The 27,318-nt window shown below is 40.2% G+C and overlaps 1 protein-coding gene across 2 annotated transcripts; it reads right to left on the bottom strand.

Annotated features, from left to right (window-relative positions):
- Positions 1-160: 160 nt before the first annotated feature.
- LOC115733401 (short-chain dehydrogenase TIC 32, chloroplastic-like) lies at positions 161-27,318 on the bottom strand. 2 transcript variants are annotated; one of them, XM_048280260.1, is made up of 8 exons: positions 27,054-27,311; positions 26,085-26,316; positions 25,768-25,844; positions 25,373-25,526; positions 25,152-25,230; positions 24,747-24,831; positions 685-728; positions 161-570 (listed from the first exon to the last, which is right to left on the bottom strand). In XM_048280260.1, the coding sequence occupies exons 1-8, from the start codon at positions 27,157-27,159 to the stop codon at positions 388-390; spliced, it is 960 nt and encodes a 319-aa protein (XP_048136217.1). In that variant the 5' UTR covers positions 27,160-27,311; the 3' UTR covers positions 161-387. The 2 variants fall into 2 exon arrangements, with proteins under 2 accessions (XP_048136217.1, XP_030519915.2); XM_030664055.2 differs by lacking the exons at positions 161-570; positions 685-728 and adding exons at positions 24,135-24,323; positions 24,437-24,480 and having other exon boundaries at positions 27,054-27,318.

Raw genomic sequence — 27,318 nt, 5'->3', positions numbered from 1 at the left:
TTTCACAGACCAATTTGTTTTCCAGACATTTTAGTACAGGTTCCACACCAAATTTTCCCTTTCGGCAACTTGGTTTTCTGTGATTCCCTCATGCTATCAGTGGGAAGACTGTCTTCAGAAATATCAAGAACTAAGGAGTAAGGACGCTAATCAAGAAGTTACAGTATAGACTACTACCGTCTGCAGCATCCACAAACAGTAATGCACTCATTCCATCATCTCCTAGTTCGCCAACTATCTGTTCAGACAAACTCGACGATGAGCGTAGACTTTATTCCATGTTTGACTCAAATGCTCGTCTCGGTGAAGTTAACAACATATGGCATCTACACATATAGTTCAGAAACGACTCGGTCCTCTCCACTTAAAGAATAACAGACAATCTGTTCAAGCAGAACAACCCAACTGTTTAGGATCAGTCAGGCTTATGCTGAAATCCCATAGTTTCCTACACAGTTCTGCATCTTGCGCGAGAGAGCTTGCTTGGGCTTTATTACTATCCATGAAGTATTCGCCACTAATCCCTTTCACTTGTGGGTGCAGAGCCACATAGCATGTAGTTGCCGCTCCCTGCATTTATTTGCGTTGAGCAACCGAATTTAGTGAGTGACACGGATTAAAATGGCGCATATGTCAAGAAGATTTTGTCACGCTGACTGCAGATGTGAGCAGAAATTGGCATACCTGTGCAACATTTTTTAGGAAGAATTTCCCAAGATTAGAAAGTACTGCATAAGCCGGAGGAAAGGAAGCTTGAATTAAAGATAAGAAGTTTTAAAATGGGTAGAACGGCGATTAATTTGACCAAGTTCTAATGTCTGGAAGCCAAATATCTCAAAAGGCAAAATCCGTTTGCTCAATTGAGAACGAGCCTCTTGTTTAAGTCCTACGTATGGCAAGTTTGCACGTGGAACAAAATTTTATCATGATGCCTGGACGCATTTCTTAGCCATGGCATCAATAATGCTACTCGCCCTGCATGGAGATTTACCATTGAAAATGCGGTGGTGGCGAGCAATATTGGTCACTATAACTCCAGGATGAAGTGAATTAGCAGTTATCTGGACCCCTTCTTCCTGTTTGATCAACAAAAAATCAATTTACAGCTAATCACGAGTACAAGAGTGAATGGGTCATGGAAATCGACACTGACCCTGAGAAAGAGAAAATCAGTTTCGGAGCCCCATAAATATAAGGGTTAATACCATGGAAAACCCCAAACTGGTACACTTGTGACAAATTTACCCCAAATTATTTTTTTGAGCACAAAAAACCATAAACCGGTACACTCGTGACAAATTTACCCTAAACTGGTACACATGTGACAAATTTACCCTCCGTTAATTTTCATTAAATTTAACTATCAAATTGTTGATTTAGTGACATGTGATAGTTGACAGGTATACCAATATGGGGTTTTAACCCTCTATTTGTTACGAGTTTATCAATTTGAGATAGGCGATCTTCGGATCCGACGGTGACGGTCTCGTGGAAGGCAAAAGCATTAGAGACGAGGTCTTCGAGCCATCGCCTTTCTTTGTAAGATCGAAGACTTGCTTTCCGTATCATTGTTTCCAGGTTATCCCCATGGTCTCCATGGTCGGGATCTTCGCCACCGGTTGCCCCTAAGGCTTACCTATTTATGTCAAATCGTGAACCTCCTTCTTTCGGTAGTCTCTTCTTGTACGATGACACCATCCATAGCGCACGGATGGGTGGAGCACCAAGGATTGTGTCCTCCCATACCGTAGCGGACCAAAAGCCAAAACAAAGTGACGATTTAACGGGGGGTGAATTTGTCACATGTGTACCGGTTTAGGGTATTTCGTGGTCAAAATAATTAGTTTAGGGTAAATTTGTCACAAATATACCAGTTTAGGGTTTTTGGTAGTAAAAAAAATAGTTTGGGGTAAATTTGTCACATATGTACCAGTTTGAGGTTTTTCGTGGTCAAAAAAATAGTTTGGGGTAAATTTGTCACGGGTGTACCGGTTTAGGGTTTTTCATGGTAATAACCCTAAATATAAAGAGCATTTAGGACCAGTTGTCATTTACAAAGATATAATACTGGCTCTAATATTATATTAAAAATCTCAATCCAAAAACTTAAGCTAATAGGTGGAGGGAGATCACGTGAACATAAAAAATATTCATGATCCGTTATCAAGCGATGTAGGATAATACTTCTACATAACGTTACCTTTAAGCACCTTGCAAGCTCGTTAGCATGTAATATGTTTGCGAGCTTCGTCTGTCCATAGGCTTGTATGGCGTTGCACCTGCAACTAGCACGTACTTGTAGTACATCAACAAAATCTGACTTGAATAAAGTGGATGTGCCAGACTGAAAAATGACTGCGATATTCCTGAAGATAGAAGGAAACAAAGAATCATCTTTGAGATAGAACTGTCTTTTCTTACTCCGATTCATTATTGATTTTCTCAAAACGAATTCCTTCACGGTATGCAACGCGGTGACCCCCTGAGGAAACATTAACTACCCTTCCTTCTGCGTTGCTTTCCTGTGACGTTTTCTTCATGATCTCCAGCAAAAGATTTGTCAGAAGAAAATGACCTTGAAAAACATTTCAGGAGAAGGTAAGCATTATGACTCGGACACATCTTTGCAAAGACTGAAATAACAAGGATTGTTATACGAGTTCCTCAACAATATCAAAAATTGAATGCTAATGTAGGTCAATTGATCCAGAGTTTGAGACTTGATGCCTTGAAAAAACAACTCATTTAACCTAATAAAAAAGGATGTCAGTCATGGAAATCCATGAATTAAACCTACATAGGACATACCTATATGGTTTGTTGCAAACTGCAGTTCTATGTTGTCTTGGGAAAGCGTGAAGGGACAAGCCATTACCCCTGCATTATTACTTCCAAAGAGAAGAAACATTATCATGCTGCATTCCTAAAACGTAATCCAACGATTGCTCAACTCAAGCTGAAATCATCTGGAGCTATGTACATGCTGAAATTTGCAGAAGCGTGAAATTGAAAAGCAGTCAGCATATGACTCCTCCCCCAGCATTTGCTAGATGGCAGTCAAGAGAAATTAAGTCACAGTTTTTTGAATGTTTAGGGCCATAACATGTTTTGGTGAAATGATTAAGATTTCTTACATAAGGAGATTCAAGGGAAGAGCCGATGATCGATAATCTAACGCGAATTTCCTAACAGATGCCATAGAGCTGAGATCTAACTCCATCACATCAATCTTAGCAGATGGGAGCTCCTCAAGTATAGCTTCTTTGACACTCCGACCAGCATCCACGTTCCTCACGGCCATTATAACATGGACTCCGCGTAAAGCAAGAACTCTTGTAGTCTCCACACCAATACCACTAGAGGCACCTGAAAGCATAGTGATTCTCTGTAAAACTGACGTAACTGGAAGGAATAGAGATTAGCATATCAAGCCAGATCGAAACAGGGGTATGAAGATCGTCATGAAAGACAGGAAATAACTTGTACCCTGAAAGTCATTAGAGAAGTCGGAATCTTCATTGGAAAAATTTCAACAAGTGGAACGCTTCGACGTTTCAACAAGTGATCCAAGAATGAGAATGAAATGATTGGTCCATTTCAAAAGAATTACAGCATAACCGAAACACTACGATCAGAAAATTACCAAAATTTTCGTTTTTGTCGCTAGGTTAGACATCAAGCTATGAAGAAAGACCATCTCGAATCAACCCTAGCGCAACCAATCATAATTTTCTCCTAAATCATCTGCATCCACCAGTTTACATTGTCTGAACCATGCTAGACTAACCCCAACCATTCCACAAGCAGCAATCCAACAGACAGCCAATTCTTAAATCAGTTCAATTCCGGCAACAGAACATTGATTTCTCTCCAAAGATGACAGGCAAGTCAAGAGTCTCCCTGTACCAGTGATTCGACAAAAACCCATTTAAGGAAGCATGATTAAGTTCCCCTGAAAGTGTTAAAGCTAACATTTTTATACGATCATCTTCCTCAAGAAAGGGAGTGAGCCGAAAACAGGGCAAAAAATTATAACCAGACCTGTGACAATGGCAGTGAAACCAGTTCCATCGATTCCCTGAGTGACTTCTTCAGCTGTAGAGCGAGCAGAGTAGCCAGAAGGCCCTTTCCACCCGAAAATCCACATCTATGTTTCGCTCTTCTCCTCTTAATTACAGATTCAAGACACTACACAACAAGTTAATAGCAAATACCAAGGCAAAGAAGAGTTATTCACAGGCGGAGATAAGACTTATATCAGTGTGTTGGGAATGATTGCGCCCATTAAGGGAAAATCAATACCTGCCTTTGTTGCGATAATTTATTGCAATTAAGGCAGATTTACGATACAAAAAGAGAAGGTATATCCTCTTCTTCTGGACGAACGTCGTTCTATTATTCGATACAAAAAACTCTCTCCAAAACTTTCTCAGTGAAAAACTCTCTCCAAGAACGATCATTCGATGGATCGAGATTGTTTTCTCACTAGCATTTTGAGGCCCTTAATCTATGGAAATTGAGGTATGTTTGTTAACCGTGATATGTTTCTCAGATTAGTGATACAAGTTGATTCTAGGACATGTTGATCTAGTGCAATCTGTGAGTAAACGTTTGTATATGATGATTGAGATATTGTTACGCTTATGGGTATGTAGATCTATAATTTTTTCGCGGCATTTATATATCTAGATTAGCAATTAGAGTGGGAATAGGAGGAAAAGATGGGAATCAGAAACAGGGCAGAGTGTCATCGTCCTCTGGAAATCGCAGGGTGTCTCGGGGCGGGAAATGATATTGTTCAACTTAAAAGGGGCAGCAAATTAAAGAACATGCCGTCCAGGAGTAGGCCTACAATCATTTTGGTTATATGCCGTAATTATGAAATTGATATTTTTCCTGGGAATGACGATGGCCCTTAATGAGAATTTGCCAAAGTTGATCATTTAATAGGAATGGACTAAGACCTCCTTCGGGTGAATATAGAATGACCTATAATTGATGTCATAATTTTGCTACCGATCGACAATTCGGTTGCCTTCTCTGTGCAAATGGAAAAATTATCAAAAACGCCATAAATCTATTATAATTATATCAATTCAATCCTAATTATTTTTTCAATTCAATTCTAAACATTTTGTAATTATATCAATTCAGTTCATCCGGCTAATTTTGGCTAGCCGGTACTTATAGGGACCTCATCACCATTGGGTGAGGCTAAGCCTCCTTGTGGCAGGACAAGGTCGACCTTGCCGGCTAGGGGAAGAAAAGGGGAGAAAAAAAGAGAAAAAAAATGGGAAAAACAAAAAATAAACCAAATAAAAAATTTTTAAAAATATATTACAATATTATCTCGTTGGTCTGCGTCCACGTCGGTAAGGGCCGACAATATTAGTCGGATGGACTGAATTGACATAATTGCAAAAGATTTAGGGTCAAATCAGCAAAAAAAAAATCTAATTAGCACAATTGCAATAGATTTAGAACTTTTTTGGTATTTTTCTCAATATTTTGATATAGTTTGAGGACTAGTTTAAATGTGCATCAAAAGTTCATGGATCACATTGAATAAATTAAAAATTCATGGATGATATTATACATCTATATCGGTCACGTTACCTAGGATGATTGGTGTCCACATCGGTGATTTCTCACCAAAATTGACCGGATAGACTCAAATGACAAAATGTGAAAAGGTTTAGAACTTAATTGTTACGATCTGAATTGGCAAAAATGCATCAATATTACAACTTTTAGGCCAGTTTTTTCCTTTTACAAAAAAAAAATCATTTTTGAGGCTTAGAATGCATTTTTAGTCTTGTATTTCGTCAATCACACCCGTATCAAACTCTCAGCCAATCTATTGTTAGAAAAATCACAAAAAAATTTAAGATGTCAACAAACACCATATGAACTTTTAATGTGTTCTAATGCCATATCATGATAATATTAGCCTCGGGGAATCGAAAGTCAAATAATAACTCTGAAATCTCAGAATTGATTGGCTAAGTAATAAGCATGTTGACTCGTTAAAATTATAGTTCGTTGCAGAGTAGCCTTAAAGTATCGAGCCCTGTGCGGGTTAGACTTTTTTCAATAAGACCCGACCCACCCATTTTTTTTTTGTTTGGGTCAAAGACCTACCCATTTAACAGGTCTAGCATTAGAAGAATGTCATTTCACCTAATTTACTGATAATACTTTGATACAGTTAAAATTGACTTGTTTGTTCTTGGCGAAGTTGTAATTAACCGTTCTCACATAGTAATCGTGTTTTGTATAGTTCTGTAATTTTTAAGGTCCGGCAAGTTTTCAAACACCGCATCAAATTAACCTCTTTCCACCAACCATATTGTTACCTATCAGCTATCACATCCATAGTTGTGAAGTCAATCATTGTGAATCAGAGTATTTGAACCTTAAAATAAACTATTACGAGCATTTAAATGTTAAATCACACATTCATCTAATGACTTAAAATTATAGAGCAATTACTAGTAATCCACATAATTTCACATGGCATTAGACTTGGAGAAACCAACTGCAAATTTTTCCATGCTCTTATTTACCTCTTCTATTTTATAGTTCTAACCTTTGATCTTAGAACAGAGTCCATATTCACCACCGAGTAAATCAATAAAAGAATTAGCGAATATTTGAATGGTATTTATCGAAAAATCAGGGTTTATTATATTAGTATACGCATGCATGCGAGGCTTACCAATTACTTGGTTCGCATATAATACCTACCAAAAGAATAATTGAAAAAGAGAAAAAGACGTGACATGCATATAATTTCTTTAACTTTTGGTTTTGAAGGGACATTAATACTATCTTCCATCTTAATCATCACTAGAAAGTTGAATTCCATCCTTTGAATCTGGAATTTGGTCTTTGTTCTGTTGGGCACAGATTACGTGGCCCAATTGGCGTCCCTATTGATGGGCTTGCCAAAAAACAACTATAAACTCTGTCGTAGCCCATTTTGGTTTGGGCTACAAACTACGTTTCGGCCCATGGAAATACGATCTCGGGTCTCCTGACCGAGGACATGGGGAAATTTTTTTAGGTGTTCTCGAAGCATGGCTATGCACAGGTAGTCAGGGGACGACAAACCCGCCTTTACGAAAGGGACACTCAAGCTTGAAAGGCTGTTGAATATTGCCCCAGGATTTTGTCAAGTTCTAACGCTGTTTCACGAATCAAATGCGTTTGTTTAGCAAAAAATCAACACATTAGAAAAAATTATATCTTTCTGAAGGAAAATAAGTTTATGCAGAATGTTTTCATCATTTAGCGAACAACTTATTGCTTACATATTTTCCTTAATAAACAAAAGGGAAATTTACACGTATAACCCCTAAACATTGTGCTAATATGCAATGTTATCCTCGGACTTTTAATTTGTTCAATTTGGTCTTCGAAATATTTTTAAATAATCATTTTGTTCCCTAAACTATCAATTTGTTCAATCTACTCGAGTAACTCTCTCTAACTAAGTCGGATTTGTCTTCCGGTACTATCCACAAATTTCATAATTACGTTTTTCCCAAATTTTTGGATTATCTTTCCATGTTAATGTTTTGTCTAAATTAACAAAAAGGAATATGCTATCTTCTTATTACCCTTTTGATCTTCATAAGATTTATGATAGTTTAATTTAGGCTTATTTTAGCGTGTGATCTACGGACAGCATTGCCAAGCGCAAGCGTAATAAATAAGGGGAAGTTATGGAAATCCTCAAAATCTTAAAGGATTTTTTTTTTTTTTTGGTGGAAAGAAATTTCGTTGAGGAAATATTAAGGGTCCTTACACGATAAGCTCAAAAGAAGATCATCCAAACAAAGGAGATTCCAAAAGGGTTGAGGAGGTTTAGAAATCCAACATTAGCCTCGGGGAATCGGAAGTCCAAAATAATAACTCTCGAATCTCAGAATTGATCGATTAAGGATGTCGACTCGATAAAATTAGAGTTAGTTGCAAAGAAGCCTTATAGTATTGGACACAATGTAGGCGTGAGCAAAAAAGTCGAGATCCATCCAAACCGGACTGTACCGTACCCAATCGGCTGATTTTGGATGGTAATAGGCGGGTATTGGTCCGGTTCTCGATTCCAATTTGCTGGAACCAGCAAGTACCGATCCGGTTCCCAATTTTAGGTGGGAACCATCCAACCGGACTAACCGGACCGGCCCTATTTATATATAGATATATAAATTTTTTTTAAATTGAAGATATCTCCCTCAAATTTTAATTCACGTGACTCCTAGAAAATTCCATGAAGTATTTTCTGTTTATGATGACCCGCCTAAGTGGGTGACCTGTTTAGCATCTCTTGCTGCCACTTTCCATAAGCGACCTCCCTCTGCACATCCCCGGGTAGCCCTCGCCTAGTGAAGATGTTGGAGGAATAGGTACAAACCGTTGACACCTAAAACAATCCAAGAAGGCTTGTGACAAGCACGTGAGGAGGCGATAATCAGCTACAGGAAAGAACACCGAAGCAAGGTACGTGCTGATCAAAAAGGGTGCCACGTGTCGGGGTAAATTCTGGCGCCATTTCCTTCCCGAACAAGAAAAGCGCGCGGAGAAGAGCCGCGATCGGAGCAGTTATCAAAAGATTGGTGGTAATCCCCACAAGTTAAAAAGAAAAGGCGCGAAGACTAGGAAACCATCATCCACGTTGCTTATGGAAAAGGGTAAAGTGTGGGGCCGAATGAAGAAACCGCTTGGCGCTTATCAAAGAGTCTACCTATAAATACCCCGTAGTAGCACAAACAAAAACAACACACAACAACAAACACAAAAACACCTATCTTTTCAACTAGCTCTTAGCCTTTAATCTAGCCTAGCCATAGCTTTCCAGATTACCGTTGTCGATTCAATTCCGGCGAGTTTCATATCCAGAGTCAGGTGTCGTCGATTAAATTCCGACGTCTCGCTCACTAGGTTCGCACCATCGATTCAATTCCGGTGTTGTACCCTTCGTCCATCTTGTCCAGTACCATCGATTCAATTCTCGTATTGTGTCCTATAATTCCCCGTCCAGTCTTGTTGATTGAATTCCAGCATTGTGTCCTACATCTTTGCCCAATCCTGTCGATTTAATTCCAGAATCGTGTCGAAGTTTGCTACATACTCCTACTATTGCACGTATTAGGTTGTCAAAGTTGTTGAAAGTCTGCAACACGCATTTTGTGTTAATAAAGACATCTACCGAATTTGACACTCTTTGTCCAAAATCGACCCAGAACTCCTCTTCGGAAAACAAACGGATTAAGTTCAATAAAAGATTCTCGTGTTAGCAACCCCTTTTGGGCTAAAGTCATTTTGGGCCTAGAACCCATAATTAAGAAAGCCCCGTCGCACGATTTCGACGCGCAACACAAGCTGAAAGATTTCTGGATGAAGTAACCTCATCTTCAAAGTTTAAGCTTTTCTTTTGGTTGAGGCTTATGGCGTGACCAACCTAAAAAAAAAATCGGAAAATTGATCGCTTGATGAACAATAAACAAAAAGGTCCCGACTGTTTGATTAGTGAAGGGCTTTTCCATTACTAGTCGTGGGGATTACTCACTGGGGAATAGACATTAGAAAAGTGGTTCAGGCAGCTCGGATGGAGCAAATGAATGAAAATCCCTGCGTCGGTGCTTTCTATCCAAATTGTGAAATTGTTACCTTTTCTCCTTCGAAGCAAAAGAAATAGAATACTTGCTCCAACTGAAGAGAGGAATGTAACATAACTCTGTTAATCTCTTGCAGCAGATGCAATGATAAGAAAATATAGGTAGACTAATTTGGGAAGTATTAATTAAGGGCTTATCCTTTCAAGTTGTATATGGTTTGTGCATGCTGATCCTGGCTTGTCAAGGCAAGCGAATCTAGAGGACTAGCAATGCAAGGAAATCGTGATTCTATAAAAGTATTCTCAGCTTCTTTGTACTTCATAGATTCGGTGATTTTTCGTTGGATCTTGCACCTAGAAATATCCCAACCTCTAGAGTGTTTTGATCTATCGTGGCCTTGAATTTTGACTTGGTTCTCATAGGTTTACTCTACAGGACCTTGGTTCACTAGCGTATCTTTTTAAATTGATGTTGGTCCTGGGTAGGAGGAGTTCCATGGATCCATCCGAAAACCAGACCGGACTAGTGATTCGGTTCTCGGGCGGATTCATGGAACAAGTGGGTGGTTTACAATTTGCATTTTGTGAAACCGGTCTCTAACGGATGGTTCTCGGTTCTAGCGTGGGAACCATCCGTCCCATAATTGATTACCTTTAGCACGATGAGTGGCCATGTCAAACCTCCATGATACCAAATTGCATCACCCCGGAAACAGGCCAATTCCAATTCCGAAGGAGCAAGAAAAAGGACCAAACTAGCTCAACAAGCAAAGAGAAATCAAGGATAACATTGAACGTTTTGAGGGGAAATTATCAAAAAAAAAAAGTCTTAAACTGTTTGCACATTTGTCAATTCAGTCTTAAATCTTTTAAGTTTGCCAATTTAACCCTAAACATTTTCAAATTTTGTCAATTCAGTCTTATTGGCCGAAAATCGCTGAGGTTGCCTATTGACACCTAATTTTAGTGATCTTGTATTTTGTTTTGTTTTATTTTATTTTATTTTACTTTTTCCGTTAGAATATTGTCTAATTGATTAATTATGCACTTTTATGTGTTTTATATATATATACATATATGTGTTCTCTTATTTTTATTCCCAAAATGGAAAAGAAAAAAAATATATATATATATATAAAAATCTTATAAATTTTTATTAGAAAGAAAAGAAAGAAAGCAAAAAAAAAATTCTAATATGGTTAGCCCAAATCGGGCCCACTCGGGCGAGACCCGGCCCGCGTTTTCTATTCCTCTCGTGCAAAGTAGGTCCACGCGAGTCACCCCAACCGGGCTTCTTTTTCCCCCAAGCGGATAGCCCACCTTTTCTTTTCTATTTTTCCTCCTCAGCCCATGTTCCCTTTTTATTTCCCACAGCCCATCTCTCTCTCATTTTTTTTATCAACCCACATTCATTCCCCCAACCTTTTTCTCATTTAAGGGCGCGTATGGCAAGACTTCTGCTTCTGAAACACCATCAAAAGCAGAAGTTGATTTTTCAACTTCTCCATCAAAAGTTGATTTCTGATAAAAAAAGACGTTTGATAAAATTTCTACTTCTGAAATTTCTACGTTTAATCAAATACCGGCGGCGGCGTCGACCCGCAGCCGGCGGCGGCCGGCGGGAGGCGGCGGCCAATGACCGGCGGGTGGGCTTTGGTCAGCGGAGTCGAAGAAGTGATTTCTGAAGTTGAGAAGTAACAATTTTTTACTTCTCAAAGTTGGATAAAAATCCAACCAGTAGTAGAAATCTCTTTCAGAAGTAGAAATTTCTACCATAAGTCAATATTTTTACCAAACGGATTTCAGTTTCAGAAGCACTTCTAAAGTGTCTTTACCAAACGGATTTCGGCTTCAGAAGCACTTCTGAAGCAGAAATTCTGCTTCTGAAGTGTTATCATGCGCACCCTAACTCACGTGAGTCACATTTTCACCGCACACCTCACGTGGTCTTCCACCAAACCACGTCCACATCGGGCGGAATTCATGCCCATCCGCACGAAGCAAGCTTGGGGAAGGAGGCGGAATGAGCATAAAAAGAAGGAGAGGAGGGCAGGCTGCTGGTTGGTGAGATCAACGACCAAAAATGAAGAGGAAATAGAGAAAAAGGGAGGGAGAGCTGGAGAAGAAGGTTCGAGATCGGGAACCCAAAAAAATAGAGTGTGAACAGAGAGAGGTTGGAGAGAGATAAAAATTGCAAGGATTCGAGGGAGCTCCTGTGAAACTTGGTGAACTTCGTTCCTCTCTGTTTCGTCAACCGGGTAAGTTCATTTTTTGGTTCTTCCCTGTAGCATTTTATGCCGACCGAAGTTGGCATTTTCTTGTCCACATATGTATAATGTCTTCATGCACGAATGGTGGGTGTCCTCTTTTGAGTTTGGTTGTCTTCTTGTGGGCTTTTTTTCAAATTGCATAAAAAAAATTACCAAATTAGGGGAAAAAAAACTTATTTACCGTTTTTGGGTCGGCTCGGCGATCTTAGTGTCGAGTGGGTCCCGCTCAGCACTTTGGGTGCCGAGCAAGACAGCTAGCGGACGGCTCTCTCTGCTCGGCGAGTGCCGGCCCCTGCCCGCTCAGCAGGGGCCCCCACATCGCCCGCGCCTTTAATCGGGCGTTGGCGGACGACGTGAAAGGTGCTACAGCACCTTTCACGAGCACTACTGAGCCTTCGGCTCTGCTTTAAGCAAAGCCGAAGGCTCTCCGTTCAGAAAGCATCCACAAAAGCTCATTCCTTTACATTTCGCCCCTCCAAAGAAGCTCATCTCTCCTTTGCATTTTTGCGTTTCGCCTCTCAGAAGCTCATCTCTCCTCTACATTTCTGCATTTCGCCTCTTCTCAGAAGCTCATCTCTCCTTTGCATTTCTGCATTTCGTCTCTCCACAGAAGCTCATCCATTCTCTGCATTTCACCTCTCCACGTAAGCTCATCCCTCCTCTGCTGAAGCCTCCTCCACAGAGCCTCCGATTTTAAGTGATCCGAATATTAAGTGAACAGAGTGTGGAGTCCGCTGGGAGCCCTCCCCTCGCTTTGATTAACGTCGGCGAGATTTGTTTTTAATATCCCGACCAAGTTTTAATCGGACTCTCTAAGACCTCATTTCTTATTTTCTTCTATATAGCTCACGAAGATTTTCTCATATCCCCCTCTCCTCGGGTGCCTTTATTGATATTAGGGTTTTATTTTATTCCAAATATTTTTGTCATGTTTAAATTAAATTGGGACTTTTTTATTTTTGCAAAAGCCGAGAGAAAAGCAAAGCCGACCTTCTTACTAGTTTGAGGTAAACCTCGTTATAGTTATTTTTTGCGGTTTCGTAAGTATTGCTTTATTTATTTAATTATTATTTGTAGACCGAATAGTTGTAATGTTTACGAATTGCGATAAATAAAAAAAATGACCATAATCTCATAAAAACAAATTTTCAAGACTCATTTTTGCAACTACGTCCATATTTATTTTGACGATTTTCAAAATTTTAAAAAGAAAATTAGGAGTATAAAATTATTTTTTGCTAAAATAAAAAAAAATTGATCAAATGGCCCGAGAAGCGGGGGCGGGGTTTGACCCGGTCCGAAAAATGTTTTTTTAATAATTGCAAAATTTGAATAATAGAAAATTAGAAAATACAAAATGGATTAAAAATAAAGAAAAATCATAAAGACTTTCAAAAAAATGAAGGAAAAATATTAAGAAATTTGAAAAAATGGGAAAATAGCTACAATGAAGTGGCCATAGATTATTTTGGCCGGTGACTTAAAAAAATGACGATTTTGCCTTTACGGCAAATTATATCCCAAAAAAATGGTAAGAAATCATAAAAATTAGGAAATGGCAACAATCAACTGACCATGGCCGATGGAGGGCATTTTGGCCGATAACATTTGAAAAATGACGATTTTGCCCTTCTGACAAATTGTGTCCCAAAAAATTCTTAAAAAATCTCAAAAATTAGGAAATGGCCACAATCAACTGGCCATGGACAATTGAGGGTATTTTGGCCGACGAATTTTAAAAAATGACGATTTTGCCCTTCTGACAAATTGTCTCACAAAATTTTTTTAAAAAATTTCAAAAATTAGAAAATGACCACAATCAATTAGCCATGGCCGATTCAAGGTATTTTGATCGACGAATATTGAAAAATGACAATTTTTCCCTTCTAACAAATTGTCTCCCAAAAAATTCTTTAAAAATCCCAAAAATTAGGAAATGGCTACAATCAACTGGCCATGGACGATTGAGGATATTTTGGCCGACGAATTTAAAAAAATGACGATTTTGCCCTTCCGGCAAATTGTCTTCCAAAATTTCTTTTAAAAATCTCAAAAATTAGAAAATGACCACAATCAACTAGTCATGGCCGATTGAAGGTATTTTGGCCGACGAATATTGAAAAATGACGACTTTGCCCTTCCGGCAAATTGTCTCCCAAAAAATTCTTAAAAAATCCAAAAAATTAGGAAATGACCACAATCAACTGGTCATGGACGATTGAGGGTATTTTGGCCGACCAATTTTAAAAAATGACGATTTTGCCCTTCTGGCAAATTGTCTCCCAAATTTTTTTTTAAAATCCCAAAAATTAGAAAATGGCCACAATCAACTGGCCATGGCCGATTCAGGGTATTTTGGTCGACGACTTTATAAAAATGACGATTTTGCCCTTCTAGCAAATTGTCTTCCAAAAAAATTGTAAAAATTCCCAAAATGTCGTCTAAACCCTTAGGGCTATACTAGGACATTTATTTCATTTGATATATTGATAGTGGGTATATTAATTTGATAACGTATACGGGACAATATTTAGGAAATTGTAGTTTAGAAATAATTTCTAATTTATTTAAATCTCAGAATGTCGTCTACATCTTTTGCGATTGTGCGCTAGGGAGGTACAATAGTATGAACTGAATATGGAATTGATTATGAAGGCGGACAATCTACCATGTTTGGGATTGTAAACATATCGACATTTGATGAATTACGTGTGTCGATTGAGAGCGCATTGATTATAACAGGAAACCAGTACATTCAAACAATGGTGTATAGATATCCGTATGTAACACGCAATTGTGTTACATATGACATTACGGATGTGCATGATGATGCTACGATTACGATGATTCAGCAATTTGCACTTCAGGCTGGTGGTACGGGGTTCTTGCGGTTTTATGCAACTGTAATGAAACACCAAATGAGAGATGATTTCACGGAGGAAGCTTCAAATTTTGGTGAAGATGATGATGGTATGCATAATCGGTACATGCAGGCCGATGATAATGATGATAATGCTAATAATGCCGCTGCTAATGATGATGATAACGATGTTGCTGATGATGATGGTGATGAAGAAGATGATCATTGGATGGACTCCGATGACAATGACGAAGAAGATGTCGGATGCGACAATATGGAGGCTTACTATAATACGCAGTGCAACAATCTCATTTTGTCGTTAGTACATCCGCCGCCTTATTCGGAGATCGACTTTGACATGATGCAAGACGACACAAGAGCCAAGCCGGGCCGTATGTTATTTGATCCATCAAAAGAATTTGATATTGGCATGTTGTTTCCATCACGAGACGCTGTGCGGTTGGCTGCAAAAGAGTACTCCCTTAGGAGAAATCAAAATTTTCGCAGTTATTTGACAAAGAAAGATGAATATGTGATAAGGTGTGGCAATCCAAATGGGCCGTGTGGTTGGAGGCTCGACGCGATTGCTAAATCGGGTGGCATGTTTTGAAAAATAAGTAAATATAATGGGCCACATACATGCAGCTCTCCGTAAATGTCACGGGATCATTGGCACCTTGACCAAAAGTACCTCTGCAGCCAAATAGAAGCAATGGTCGCCGTCCAACCAGATATCAAAATCAAGCCACCGATGGCGAAGATTCAAGATAAGCTGCAGTTCGAACCTACTTACCGTAAAACCCGGAAGGCCAAATAAATGGCGATCGCCGGACAATTTGGAGATTGGGATGAATCATACAGTAGATTGAGGACGTGGATGATCAAAATGAAGAGCCAGAATCCAGGTTCACATTTTGTGATCGATGATCATATCAACCTAGATCGTGGCTGCACGGTTTTCAACCGGATGTTTTGGACTTTCAAGCGGACGATTGAAGGCTTCACAAGTTGTCATCCCGTGATTTTTGTTGATGGTACATTTTTATACGGAAAATACCAAGGAACCCTCCTTTGTACGGCCTCTCTTGATGGAAATAATCATATTTTCCTGCTAGCATTTGTTGTAGTCCATCGGGAAAATGTTGATAATTGAACTTGGTTTATGAATCAGTTGCGGATATATGTCACTAGAAGAGATGATATTTGTGTAATATCGACATGACATATCGGTATTCAACGAGCAATGGAGACAAGACGGTGGCGTCTTCCACATGGCCATCATAGATATTACATTCGGCACGTTGCTAGCAACTACAATAAACATTTCAAAAATGCCGAAGGGAAAAAACTTGTTCAGATGGCGAGTAAATTCTCGAATTTGTAAATTTTAGGAAAATACGTATGGAAAAATTTGAGTACGAAGTACTAATTCATGTTGTAATGTACAGCTTACGTGAGCCAACGGCGGAAGTTCGACCAATTCATGAGCCAAATTAGGGAGTTCGATCCATCTACTGCTGCATGGTGTGATCAGATTCCAAGAGAAAAATGGACAAAGGCTTATGATGAAGGGAGGAGATATGGATCGATGACGACAAATTTAGTCGAATCGATCAACGGGATGCTGAAGGGTTTCCGTGGTCTACCAATAACAGCCATGGTCGACAAGATATTCTATCGGTTGGTGCACTATTTTGATACGAGAATAACAATGTACATGATGCAAAAAGACAACCGGTGGAAATATATGGAATTTGTCGGTGCCACGCTCCAAACAAACAGTCAAAAAGCAAATAGGCATGCCGTCACATGTTTCGACTACGATAGAGGCGTTTTCGAAGTGACAACTGGACGTGACGCATCCAGAGGTTCGGGGGGCCATAAACACATAGTGCGCCTACACTTGAGAACGTGCACATGTGGAAAATTTGAAGGGCTGAAAATCTCATATTCACACGTAATTGCAACATGTCAAGCGTATAGCATTGATTACGAACCGTACATAGATGAATGGTATACTTTAGAGAAAACCCTTCATTGTTATCGGTATATGTTTAATCTGTTGGGGCATCTTGATTACAAGCTTGAACCCGACGAGCTGCCATTAATGCCGGACCCGAGTTGTATTCGGAAGAAAGGAAGGCCCCGTGCATCATGGATCCGGAATGAGATGGACTGGAGAAGCCCGAGCAGTAGCACTTCGCGAAATCGTTGCACACATTGTGGAAAATCGGGGCACAATAGGAAAACTTGTGCACACAGATTGGCCGGAGAGTAGATCATACTTGGGTTAATTATGTAAATTAGTTTTGTGACATTTTGAATTCCGACCCCATTTCGAATTTTTTGTGGGAGGTCCCTTTTACCTCAAGCTGACCGTCTCTCCCTCGATCCTTATGTATTTCGTTCATATGCGATGTAAGGATGATCGTATTTCTATGTTATAAAATCTCTTTGTCTTCTGAAGTCATCAAATGAATTTCTTTATATGGGAAAAAAATTGTACTACTTCCGCTTGCGCATATCACATCACGTTAAGTCTATCGTCGTATCGATCTTGGGAAATAAACGAATGACGGATGTTGGCGCGTAAAAAGGACATGGGGCGTGACAAGTATCATGAATTTTTTGTAATGTTATAATATTATTATTGGATTGATATTTATGAAGTTAACTTTTCCCGGATTTTTACATTAAATATTTGAATTTTTTTGTAATGTTATAATATCACAATTGCACGATATTTATTCAGTTTATGTGTTCCATGTTATCCATACATATGAGAATTTGTTGTAATATTATAGTATCACAATTGTGTAGATATGATACAGAGTACTTACATTCAGCCGGGCCCGGAGGATGGTTCACTACTTACTGGGCAAGCCCGACATAGATCTCAGGCTATATGGGACGCTAAGGTAATTGAAGAATTTTCAGTTGATCTGTCCTTTGTAACAATATCATCAAAATTGCCACTAACTGTTCATGTTACATGTTACATGTCACGTATACTTCCGACGTAAGCCCTTAGATGTCAGCGAGCGATGCTACACGTAGGTGATCTTGATCCGCGGATAATCCCGTATCTGCAAGCTTCGAGATTTTTTAGCGTTTATTTTATGGGATTTGTGCAGCTGGATTGGCATTTAATTACTGCATTGGTCGAGCGGTGGAAGCTCGAGACCCACACCTTCCATATGCCGAAAGGTGAATACACTATCACGCTGCAGGATATTGCAATGCTCGCAAGGCTTCCTATAAATGGACGTGCAGCTACTGGCCCCAATATTGTGAATTGGGCCACTGTGCGTGACAATCTACTCGGTGCTCACCCAACCCGGTTGCGGGACACACAGATCGCTTTGAGCTGGTTGAGATAGCGTTTTGAAGATGTTTCGCTAGACGCCGATGACGTCACCATAGTGCAGCATTCACGGGCTTTCATTCTTCGTCCGCTAGGAGGATCTATTTTCGCGAACAAATCAGGTACCCGAGTTAGTTTGTTGTTTCTTCCATTACTAGCGAACCTTAACGTCCCTACGCAGTATAGTTGGGGTTCAGCAGCACTTGCATAGTTGTACCGAGAGTTATGTTGTGCAACCGATCCAGAGGCGAAGCAAATGGGCGGTGCCTTACATATACTGCAGATTTAGGCGTGGGAGCGCTTCAAATGTGTCTCCCCATCCCCGACGGTTGAGGTTCCTTTAGGACTTGCACCTTTCGGTAGTCGGTATGTGATCTATTGCATTTTCAGTTCGTACGTCATTAATTCCTTCCAGTGCGTATAATATATGAAAATTGAATGTTTTTTGTTTACGCAGTTGGAGTCAAGGTCGAAGCACGACGGAGATCCCCATGCATACGTTGGTACATCTGCGCTACCAACTTGATAGATTGGCATCCGAAGATGTAAATAATGATAGTAACGAATGAGTTTAATATAATGTTAGCTTTTAAATTAATTCTTCATTTAATTTGATATATTTTATTACGATAACGGATTATTTGGGAGCCCTATGGTGGCAACATTCTAGAGAATGTACCGGGATTACGCTTGCGGGGACGGGATATTTGAAGGGCTCGTGTGTCACTCATCTGTTTTTGGATAGTTGAGTGGCATTATCCAAATCGAATACTTCGTTAGTTTGGTATGCGGCAGCCGATACCTACTCCTCCCGGCGATCACAAAGCCTTGCATGATATTGACAATAGGCCACCCGGGAAGGATTGGGCAGCTAAGCACGGACGATGGATCGCTATGTGGGACAAACGTATCGAATATATAGTCCATGCTGATCCACGCAATGAGGAACTCCACTTTCATTCAGCATATCTAGAGTGGTTTCGTAGACATACACAGTAGTGGATTTCTATTACGGGAGCTGCAATGGGTTCAATGGTTCATCCGAATACTTTCAATTTAATTCATTAACTATATTTTTAGTAACATAAGTTATTATAATTTTATAACATTTGTTACTTGTGATATCATTACCGGGGTGATGGCGTGGAACAAATATTACGTAAATTAAATTCACGTCCATCTCGTCAGATTTGGGGAGATGTTCGGAGGATAGCTAAGGCAATACTATACGCCCAGCATGAGGAGAGGCGGCTAACGATGATGCCACCACCCCAACCAGCAACTACAGCGGCACCCGTTGGCCCTCACGATGACGATCCGCCCGAGTCTGCTCGGTCGACCCGGAGGACTCCTCGAGCTCATGTAGTTGGCGATGCCGTCCCTTACACCTTCGAGTATTATACGACGGATTTCGCTCCGGGTTTCACTTCAGGATTAGACTAAACAGGTTTCAATGCTGGATTCGCCCATTTTGCCGCCCCATTTCCCGAGGGATCTACTTTTACATTTCCCGATCCGCGGACTCTAGCTCCTTCTCCTACTTCGTATGTATCCGATTTCCCTCCTTTTTATTCAGGCTTTTCTGCAGAAGGATATGTACCGTCCGGGCGGGGCATATTTTCACAAGATATGCCTTCATCATCTACACATCCTCCTCAGTCAAATCCTCCTCCTTGTCCGTACAATACTAGACCCGCCGAGCACCGAAGAGAGCCACGTTGCGGAACAGGAGGTCATGTAGGAAGACGACATCGTTAGTACATGTAATTGCAACACTTCGATTATTATCTATTATGAAAATAACATGTTTTTTATATATCTCAGCACTTTCATTTTATCAATATTCTTAATTAATTACACTAATAAAATAAGCTTCAAAAGAAACAATTTATAAATAAAATAATAATTATTAAAAACTTAACAAAAATAATGATTTCCTTTTTAAAAAAATGCCGAGCAGAACAAAACGCCCTGAATCATCCATGGCCAGTTGATTGTGGCAATTTTCTTTTTACAATTTTTTTGGGAGACAATTTGCTAGAAGGGAAAAATTGTCATTTTCTAAAAATCGTCGGCCAAAATATCCTGAATCGTCCATGACCAGTTGATTATGGTCATTTACTAATTTTTGAGAATGTTTTTAATTTTTTTGAAAGACAATTTGCCAGAAGGGAAAAATCATCATTTTCTAAAAGTTGTCGGCCAAAATACCATAAATCGTCCATGACCGCTTGATTGTGGCCATTTACTAATTTTTTAGATTTTTTAAAATATTTTTGGGAGACAATTTGCCAGAAGGGTACAACCGTCATTTTCTAAAAGTCGTTAGCCAAAATACCCCGAATCGTCCATGGCCAGTTGATTATGGTCATTTACTAATTTTTGAGATTTTTTATAATTTTTTTGAAAAACAATTTGCCGGAAGGGCAAAATCGTCATTTTCAAAAGTCGTCGGCCAAAATACCATAAATCGTCCATGGCCAATTGATTGTCGCCATTTACTAATTTTTGAGATTTTTTACAATTTTTTTGGGAGACAATTTGCCACAAGGGCAAAACCGTCATTTTATAAAAGTCATCGGCCAAAATACCCTAAATCGTCTATGGCTAGTTGATTGTGGCCATTTATTAATTTTTTGAATTTTTTACAATTTTTTGGCAGACAATTTTCCAGAATGGTAAAACTATTATTTTCTAAAAGTCGTCGATCAAAATACCCTGAATCGTGCATGGCATGTTGATTATAGCCATTTTTGAGATTTTTTACAATTTTTTTCGAAGACAATTTGCCAGAAGGGCAAAATCGTCATTTTTAAAAGCCGTCGGCGAAAATACCCTCAATCGTCCATAGCTAGTTGATTCTCGCCATTTACTAATTTTTGAGAGTTTTTATAATTTTTTTAGAAGATAATTTGCTAGAAGGACGAAATCGCCGGGTTGGGGTTGGGGTCGGCAGTTATGCTGAAGAGCTGAGTCCGCTCGGCACCAAGATCGCCAAGCGGACCCCAAATCGGCAAATATGTTTTTTCTCCCCTAAAATGGTAAATATATTTTTTTTTCACGCAATTTGAAAAAAAACCCTCTTCTTGTACCCTAAAAAAAAAAAAAAAAAAACCCCACGTCCCCACTAGTTTAGTACACCCTCATTAGTTGCTGGTATGTTTACCTGTTGGTTTCCTTATGTGAGTCTGTGCACTCTATTTGGTGAGGTGGGTCTGGAGTTTGGTTTAGCAACATTCTGGTCCCTAGATCGTGGAAAGTTGTCTCAACGAGGTGCAGCTCGTCATTGGACTATTACTGCCTCGGAAGGTCACTGCGTGCCTCATTCTTGATTGACGCGAAGGTAGAACGCACGATGAGGAAAAGGCCAAACGGCCGGTCAAGAGGGCTTTTGCTTTGAGCTCAATGTGGCGGAAGCTTGGACGACGTTGCTTATGCGGCCCGTGAAGATGAACGTGAGGTTCGACAACTAGGCGTTTGACTGGTGGCCGACTGGTTGGGTCTACTTGGCGCGAAGGTAACCTGAGACGAAGCAAGCGTGACAAACGCTCACGCCAAACAAAGGTGGGCGTGAGTTCGAAACAATGTCTCTCCGACAAAGCAACAGAAAGATCAGACCACGAGATGACAAAGCGGCCGGCCGCACATCCCAACTTCGATCAGTCAGTGGTGCAAGAGCAATTCCGAGTGAGCGTGGCCTAGCGGTGATGCAGGCGAATGAGTCTAGACGGTGCGGCGACGAGGTTGGACTGGTTTGGGCGTCACGTCGTGGAGGCTACCGGGACATTACTCCATGAAGAAGGAGACTAGTGAAGGCTGAGGCGGAACTGACTGAGCTGGTGAGTCAGGCGAACGGGAGCTCGAACCAGCGGCGGCGCAGGTGGCGACTCAGATCAGAGGCGACAACGCGACGGTCTGATCTCGGCGTCACGGTCTCGGAGCTTAGTGAACAGAACCGGCAACCAGGAGGTCCAGCAAGCGTGTTATGGCAGCGGTGCGGTGAACGATCTCAAGTGGTACAAACGCAGGCGAACGAAGGCTGGTGGTGGCGTCAGGCTTGGTCACGGCCGCAAGTGCAGTGAGTTGCAGACGCGAAAGGAAGAAGACGATCAACAGTAGCGCGAGTTGGTCGTTGGGCTTGTGGGCTGTTCGTAGCGGGCTAAGAAAAAAGGCGAACAAGGAGCTGGGCCTGTCTTATTTCCCAACTGGAGTCGGGCCCGAGTTGAAGGCTGAAGGAGTGGGCTGGGCGAACGGCTTGCTGAGGGAGAAAAGAAAGGGATTTGGGCTTGTGTTGTTTTGTTCAAGGGAGAGGCTGGCATGAGCTTCTGAATGGGTTGATGGGCAGTTGGACCTGGTCAGGCCTTGGAGAAAGGACCCAGACTGGGCCCGGTTCCCTTTAGAAAAATGATTTTCATGATCTTTTTACTGCTCATGTGATTTTTAAACCTCAAATTGGCATTGATTGAAGACCGATGTCCAGTTCGGTCCGATACTATTGTAATTCGACCTTCGAGTCGAAGTTGTTTGTTTAAATATCGTCATCATTGATTTGGTCTGTATCCGCTTATCCCGATCTCTTATTTGGCATATTTACTCGATTGAGTGTTTACAACACTGTCTTTCGAAAAATTGTCCATTAATCGCTTTCCTTGTATTGCTAGGTTAAGGATAAATAGGTAATTGCACGAAATGACAGAAAAACATTATGCATGATCATTTAGTACTTGGTTAGATACCCGATGAGCTTAAAATGAGATGCAGAATGTGTGGTCACCTTAGGGAATATTGACCGGTTAGGTATCGAAAGGGCGCTAATTATCAAGTTAGCGTCAACAAGTCCTCGAACCTAGAAGCTCTGGTTGCGTAAGAATCGAGATAACCCTCCCGTGTCTTGATTGGTTCCTAGCCGATTCCAATAGGCTAGTGGCGACTCTTAATAGCATTTTAGTTTGTTAATCGGTAAAAAATTAATCCAATGTCATGCGAGGTAGGACTTGGGAGAGTTCACGCCATTGACCGATGGTAATACCTCTAAAACCGCCGGATCCTCAGGGGAGGGCGAAGGCAAGGTCACGACATTGCCAATATTCGTCCTACGTGGTGCCACCGACGCTTACGTGTACAGTTTTTAATAATTTCTTAATGTTTTTTTTTAATATTTTTAGTTAGTTTTTTCCTTTTTCTTTTTTCCCTCTAGAATCGGGCGAGGGCCACCCTCGCCCGACACCGGAGGAAAAAAAGAAAGGAAAAAAGAAAAAAGAGAAATCATAAATAAGAAGAATATTTAAAATCTTCCTAAAATTTGTCCAGGTCAATACCACGTACAATGGACGATCTCCACGTCAACGATTTCTAGCCAATAGAACTGAATTGGTAAAAGGTGAAAATTTTTCAAACTAAATCGGCAACCTTAAAATGTTTAAAACTGAATTAGCAAAAGTGCAAAAGATTTAGGACTTTCTTTACAATTTTCCTAGAAGTGGTAGTACTAGTCTCAAAAGAAGAAAGATAGCTTCAAAATGATTGGAACACGGGAAGAAATCTCATCAAGTGATGGCATGTTATGTTAACTACGTCAAAGAGCCAAATCTAAATGCGCTTTCACAGACCAATTTGTTTTCCAGACATTTAGTACAGTTTCCACACCAATTTTCCCTTTCGGCAACTTGGTTTTCTGTGATTCCCTCATGCTATCAGTGGCAAGACTGTCTTTAGAAATATCAAGAACTAAGGAGTAAGGACGCTAATCAAGAAGTAACAGTATAGACAACTACAGTCTGCAGCATCCACAAACAGTAATGCACTCATTCCATCATCTCCTAGTTTGGCAACTACCGGTTCAGACAAACTCGACGATGAGCGTAGACTTTATTCCATGTTTGACTCAAATGCTCGTCTCGGTGAAGTTAACAACATATGGCATCTACACATATAGTTCAGAGTAAGTTAACAACATGTGGCTTCTAAACATACAGTTCAGAAATGACTCGGTCCTCTCCACTTAAAGAACAACAGACAATCTGTTCAAGCAGAACGACCCAACTGTTTAGGATCAGTGAGGCTTATGCTGAAATCCCATAGTTTCCTACCCAGTTCTGCATCTTGCGCGAGAGAGCTTGCTTTGGCTTTATTACTGTCCACGAAGTATTCGCCACTAATCCCTTTCACTTGTGGGTGCAGAGCCACATAGCATGTAGTTGCCGCTCCCTGCATTTATTTTTGTTGAGCAACCAAATTCAGTGAGTGAAATGGATAAAAAGGCTCATATGTCGAGGAAATTTTGTCACGATGACTGCAGATGTGAGCAGAAATTGGCATACCTGTGCAACATTTTTTAGGAAAAATTTCCCAAGATTAGAAAATACTGCTGCATAAGCCAGAGGAAAGAAAGCTTGAATTAGAGATAAGAAGTTTTAAAATGGGTAGAACGGCAATAAATTTGACCACGTTCTTATATCTGAAAGTCGAATATCTCGAAAAGCAAAATCTTTTTGCTCAATTGAGAACAAGCCTCTCATTTAAGTCCTTCATATGACAAGTTTGCACGTGGAACAAACTTTTATCATGATGCCAGGACGCATTTCTTAGCCATGGCATCAATAAGGCTACTCGCCCCGCATGGAGATTTACCATTGAAAATGCTATGGTGGCGAGCAATATTGGTCACTATAGCTCCAGGATGAAGTGAATTAGCAGTTATCTGCACACCTTCTTCCTGTTTGATCAAGAAAAAATCAATTTACATCTAATCACGCTACGAGAGGGAATGTGTCATGGAAATGGACACTGAGCAACAGAAAACTCAAGAAAATATAATGGCGTCCCAGTGCATGGGGCTCCGGTATTGAAGGGTCTAAGGAGGTGTAGATATGCAGAACACAAAACGCTATAGCATTTGACAACCAGAATCAGAGTCATGTAACATGCATGATCACTATAATTTTAGTGAGTCTCCAGGACAAGAAAAACAAAGACAAGCATTCTGGTTATGCGAATGCGAGTTAGAAGAATAGAAAATATATATTTGAACCTTACCTTTAAGCGCCTTGCAAGCTCGTTAGCATGTAATATGTTTGCGAGCTTCGACTGTCCATAGGCTTGTATAGTGTTGTACCTGCAAGTAGCACGTACTTTTAATGCATCAACAAAATCCGACTTGAATAAAGTGGATGTGCCAGACTGAAAAATGACTGCTAAATCCCTGAAAATAGAAGGAAACAAAGAATCATCCTTCAGATATAGCTGTCTTTTCTTACTCCGATTCATTATTGATTTTCTCAAAACGAATTCCTTCACGGTATGCAAAGTGGTGACCCCTTGAGGAAACATTAACTATCCTCCCTTCTGCATTGCTTTCCTGGGACGTTTTCTTCATGGTCTCCAACAAAAGATTTGTCAAAAGAAAATGACCTTGAAAAACATTTCAGGAGAAGGTAAGCATTACGACTCGCACACATCTTTGCAAAGACTGAAATAACAAGGATTGTTATACAAGTTCCTCAACAACATCAAAAATTGTAAGAATTAATGCTAATGTAGGTCGATTGATCCAGAGTTCGAGACTTGATGCTTTGTAAAAACCACTCATATAATCTAATACAAAAGGATGTCAGTCATGGAAATCCATGACTGAAACCTGTATAGGACATACCTATATGGTTTGTCGCAAAATGTAGTTCTATGTTGTCTTGGGAAAGCGCGAAGGGGCCTGCCACCCCTGCATTATTACTTCCAAAGAGAAGAAACATTACCATACTGCATTCCTAACACGTAATCCAACAAGTGCTCAACTCAAGCTCAAATCATCAGGAGCATGCAGAAATTTGCAGAAGCGTGAAATTAAAAAGCACCCGGCATATTGACTCCTTATTCAGCATTTGCTAGATGGCAGTCAAGAGAAATTAAATGACAGTTTTTTGAATGTTTAGGGCCATCACACATTTTGGTGAAATGATTAAGATTTCTTACATAAGGAGATTCAAGGGAAGAGCGGATGATTGATAATCTAACGCGAACTTCCTAACAGATGCCATAGAGCTGAGATCTAACTCCATCACATCAATCTTAGCAGATGGGAGCTCCTTAAGTATAGCTTCTTTGACGCCCCTACCAGCATCCACATTCCTCACGGCCATTATAACATGGACTCCACGTAAAGCAAGAACTCTTGCAGTCTCCATGCCAATACCACTAGAGGCACCTGAAAGCATAGTGATCCTCTGTAAATTTGAAGTAACTGGAAGAAAGAGAGATTGGCATCTCAAGCCAGATCGACACAGGGGTATGAAGATCGTCATGAAAGACAGGAAATAACTTATACCCTGAAAGTCATTAGAGAAGTCGGTGACATTAGCTTGTACATCTAGGAATTTACCCTACCGAACCCGCAAACACAAAATGACATAATCTTCATTTGAAAAATTTCAATTAGTGGAACACTTCCACGTTTCAACAAGTGATCTAAGAATGAGAATGAAATGACTGGTCCATTTCGAAAGAATTACAGGATAACCGAAACATGTGGACCAGACAATTACCAAAATTTTCATTTTTGTCGCAAGGTCAGATATCAAGCTTTGAAAGCAAGACCATCCCGAATCAACCCTAACGTAACCAATTATAATTTTCTCCTAAATCATCTGCATCTACCAGTTTACAATATCTGAACTCATGCTAGACTAACCCCAAGCATTCCACAAGCAGCAATCCAACAGACAGCCAATTCTTAAATCAGTTCAATTCCGGCAACAGAACATTGATTTCCCCGCAAAGATGACAGGCAAATCAAGAGTCTCCCTGTGCCAGTAATTCGACACAAACCCATTTAAGGAAGCATGATTAAGTTCCTCTGAAAGTGTTAAAGCTAACATTTTTCCACGATCATCTTCCTCAAGAAAGGGAGTAAGCTGAAAAAAGGGGAGAAAATTATAACCAGACCTGTAACAATGGCAGTGAAACCAGTTCCATCGATTCCCTGAGTGACTTCTTCAGCTGTAGAGCGAGCAGAGTATCCAGAAGGCCCTTTCCACCCAAAAATCCACATCTTTGTTTTTTTTTTTCCGCTCTTCCCCTCTCAATTGCAGATTCAAGACACTACACAAAAGTTAATAGCAAAAACCAAGGCAAAGAAGATTTACTTCACAGACAGACGAGTTATATCAGTGGACAGAGGAGGAAAAGATGGGAATCAGAAACAGAGCAG

This window comes from Rhodamnia argentea, chromosome 6 (assembly GCF_020921035.1).
Source record: "Rhodamnia argentea isolate NSW1041297 chromosome 6, ASM2092103v1, whole genome shotgun sequence".
Classification (NCBI taxonomy): Eukaryota; Viridiplantae; Streptophyta; class Magnoliopsida; order Myrtales; family Myrtaceae; genus Rhodamnia; species Rhodamnia argentea.
Note: the sequence above shows the minus strand (reverse complement) of the source record. Positions and strands in the feature narration are given on the sequence as shown.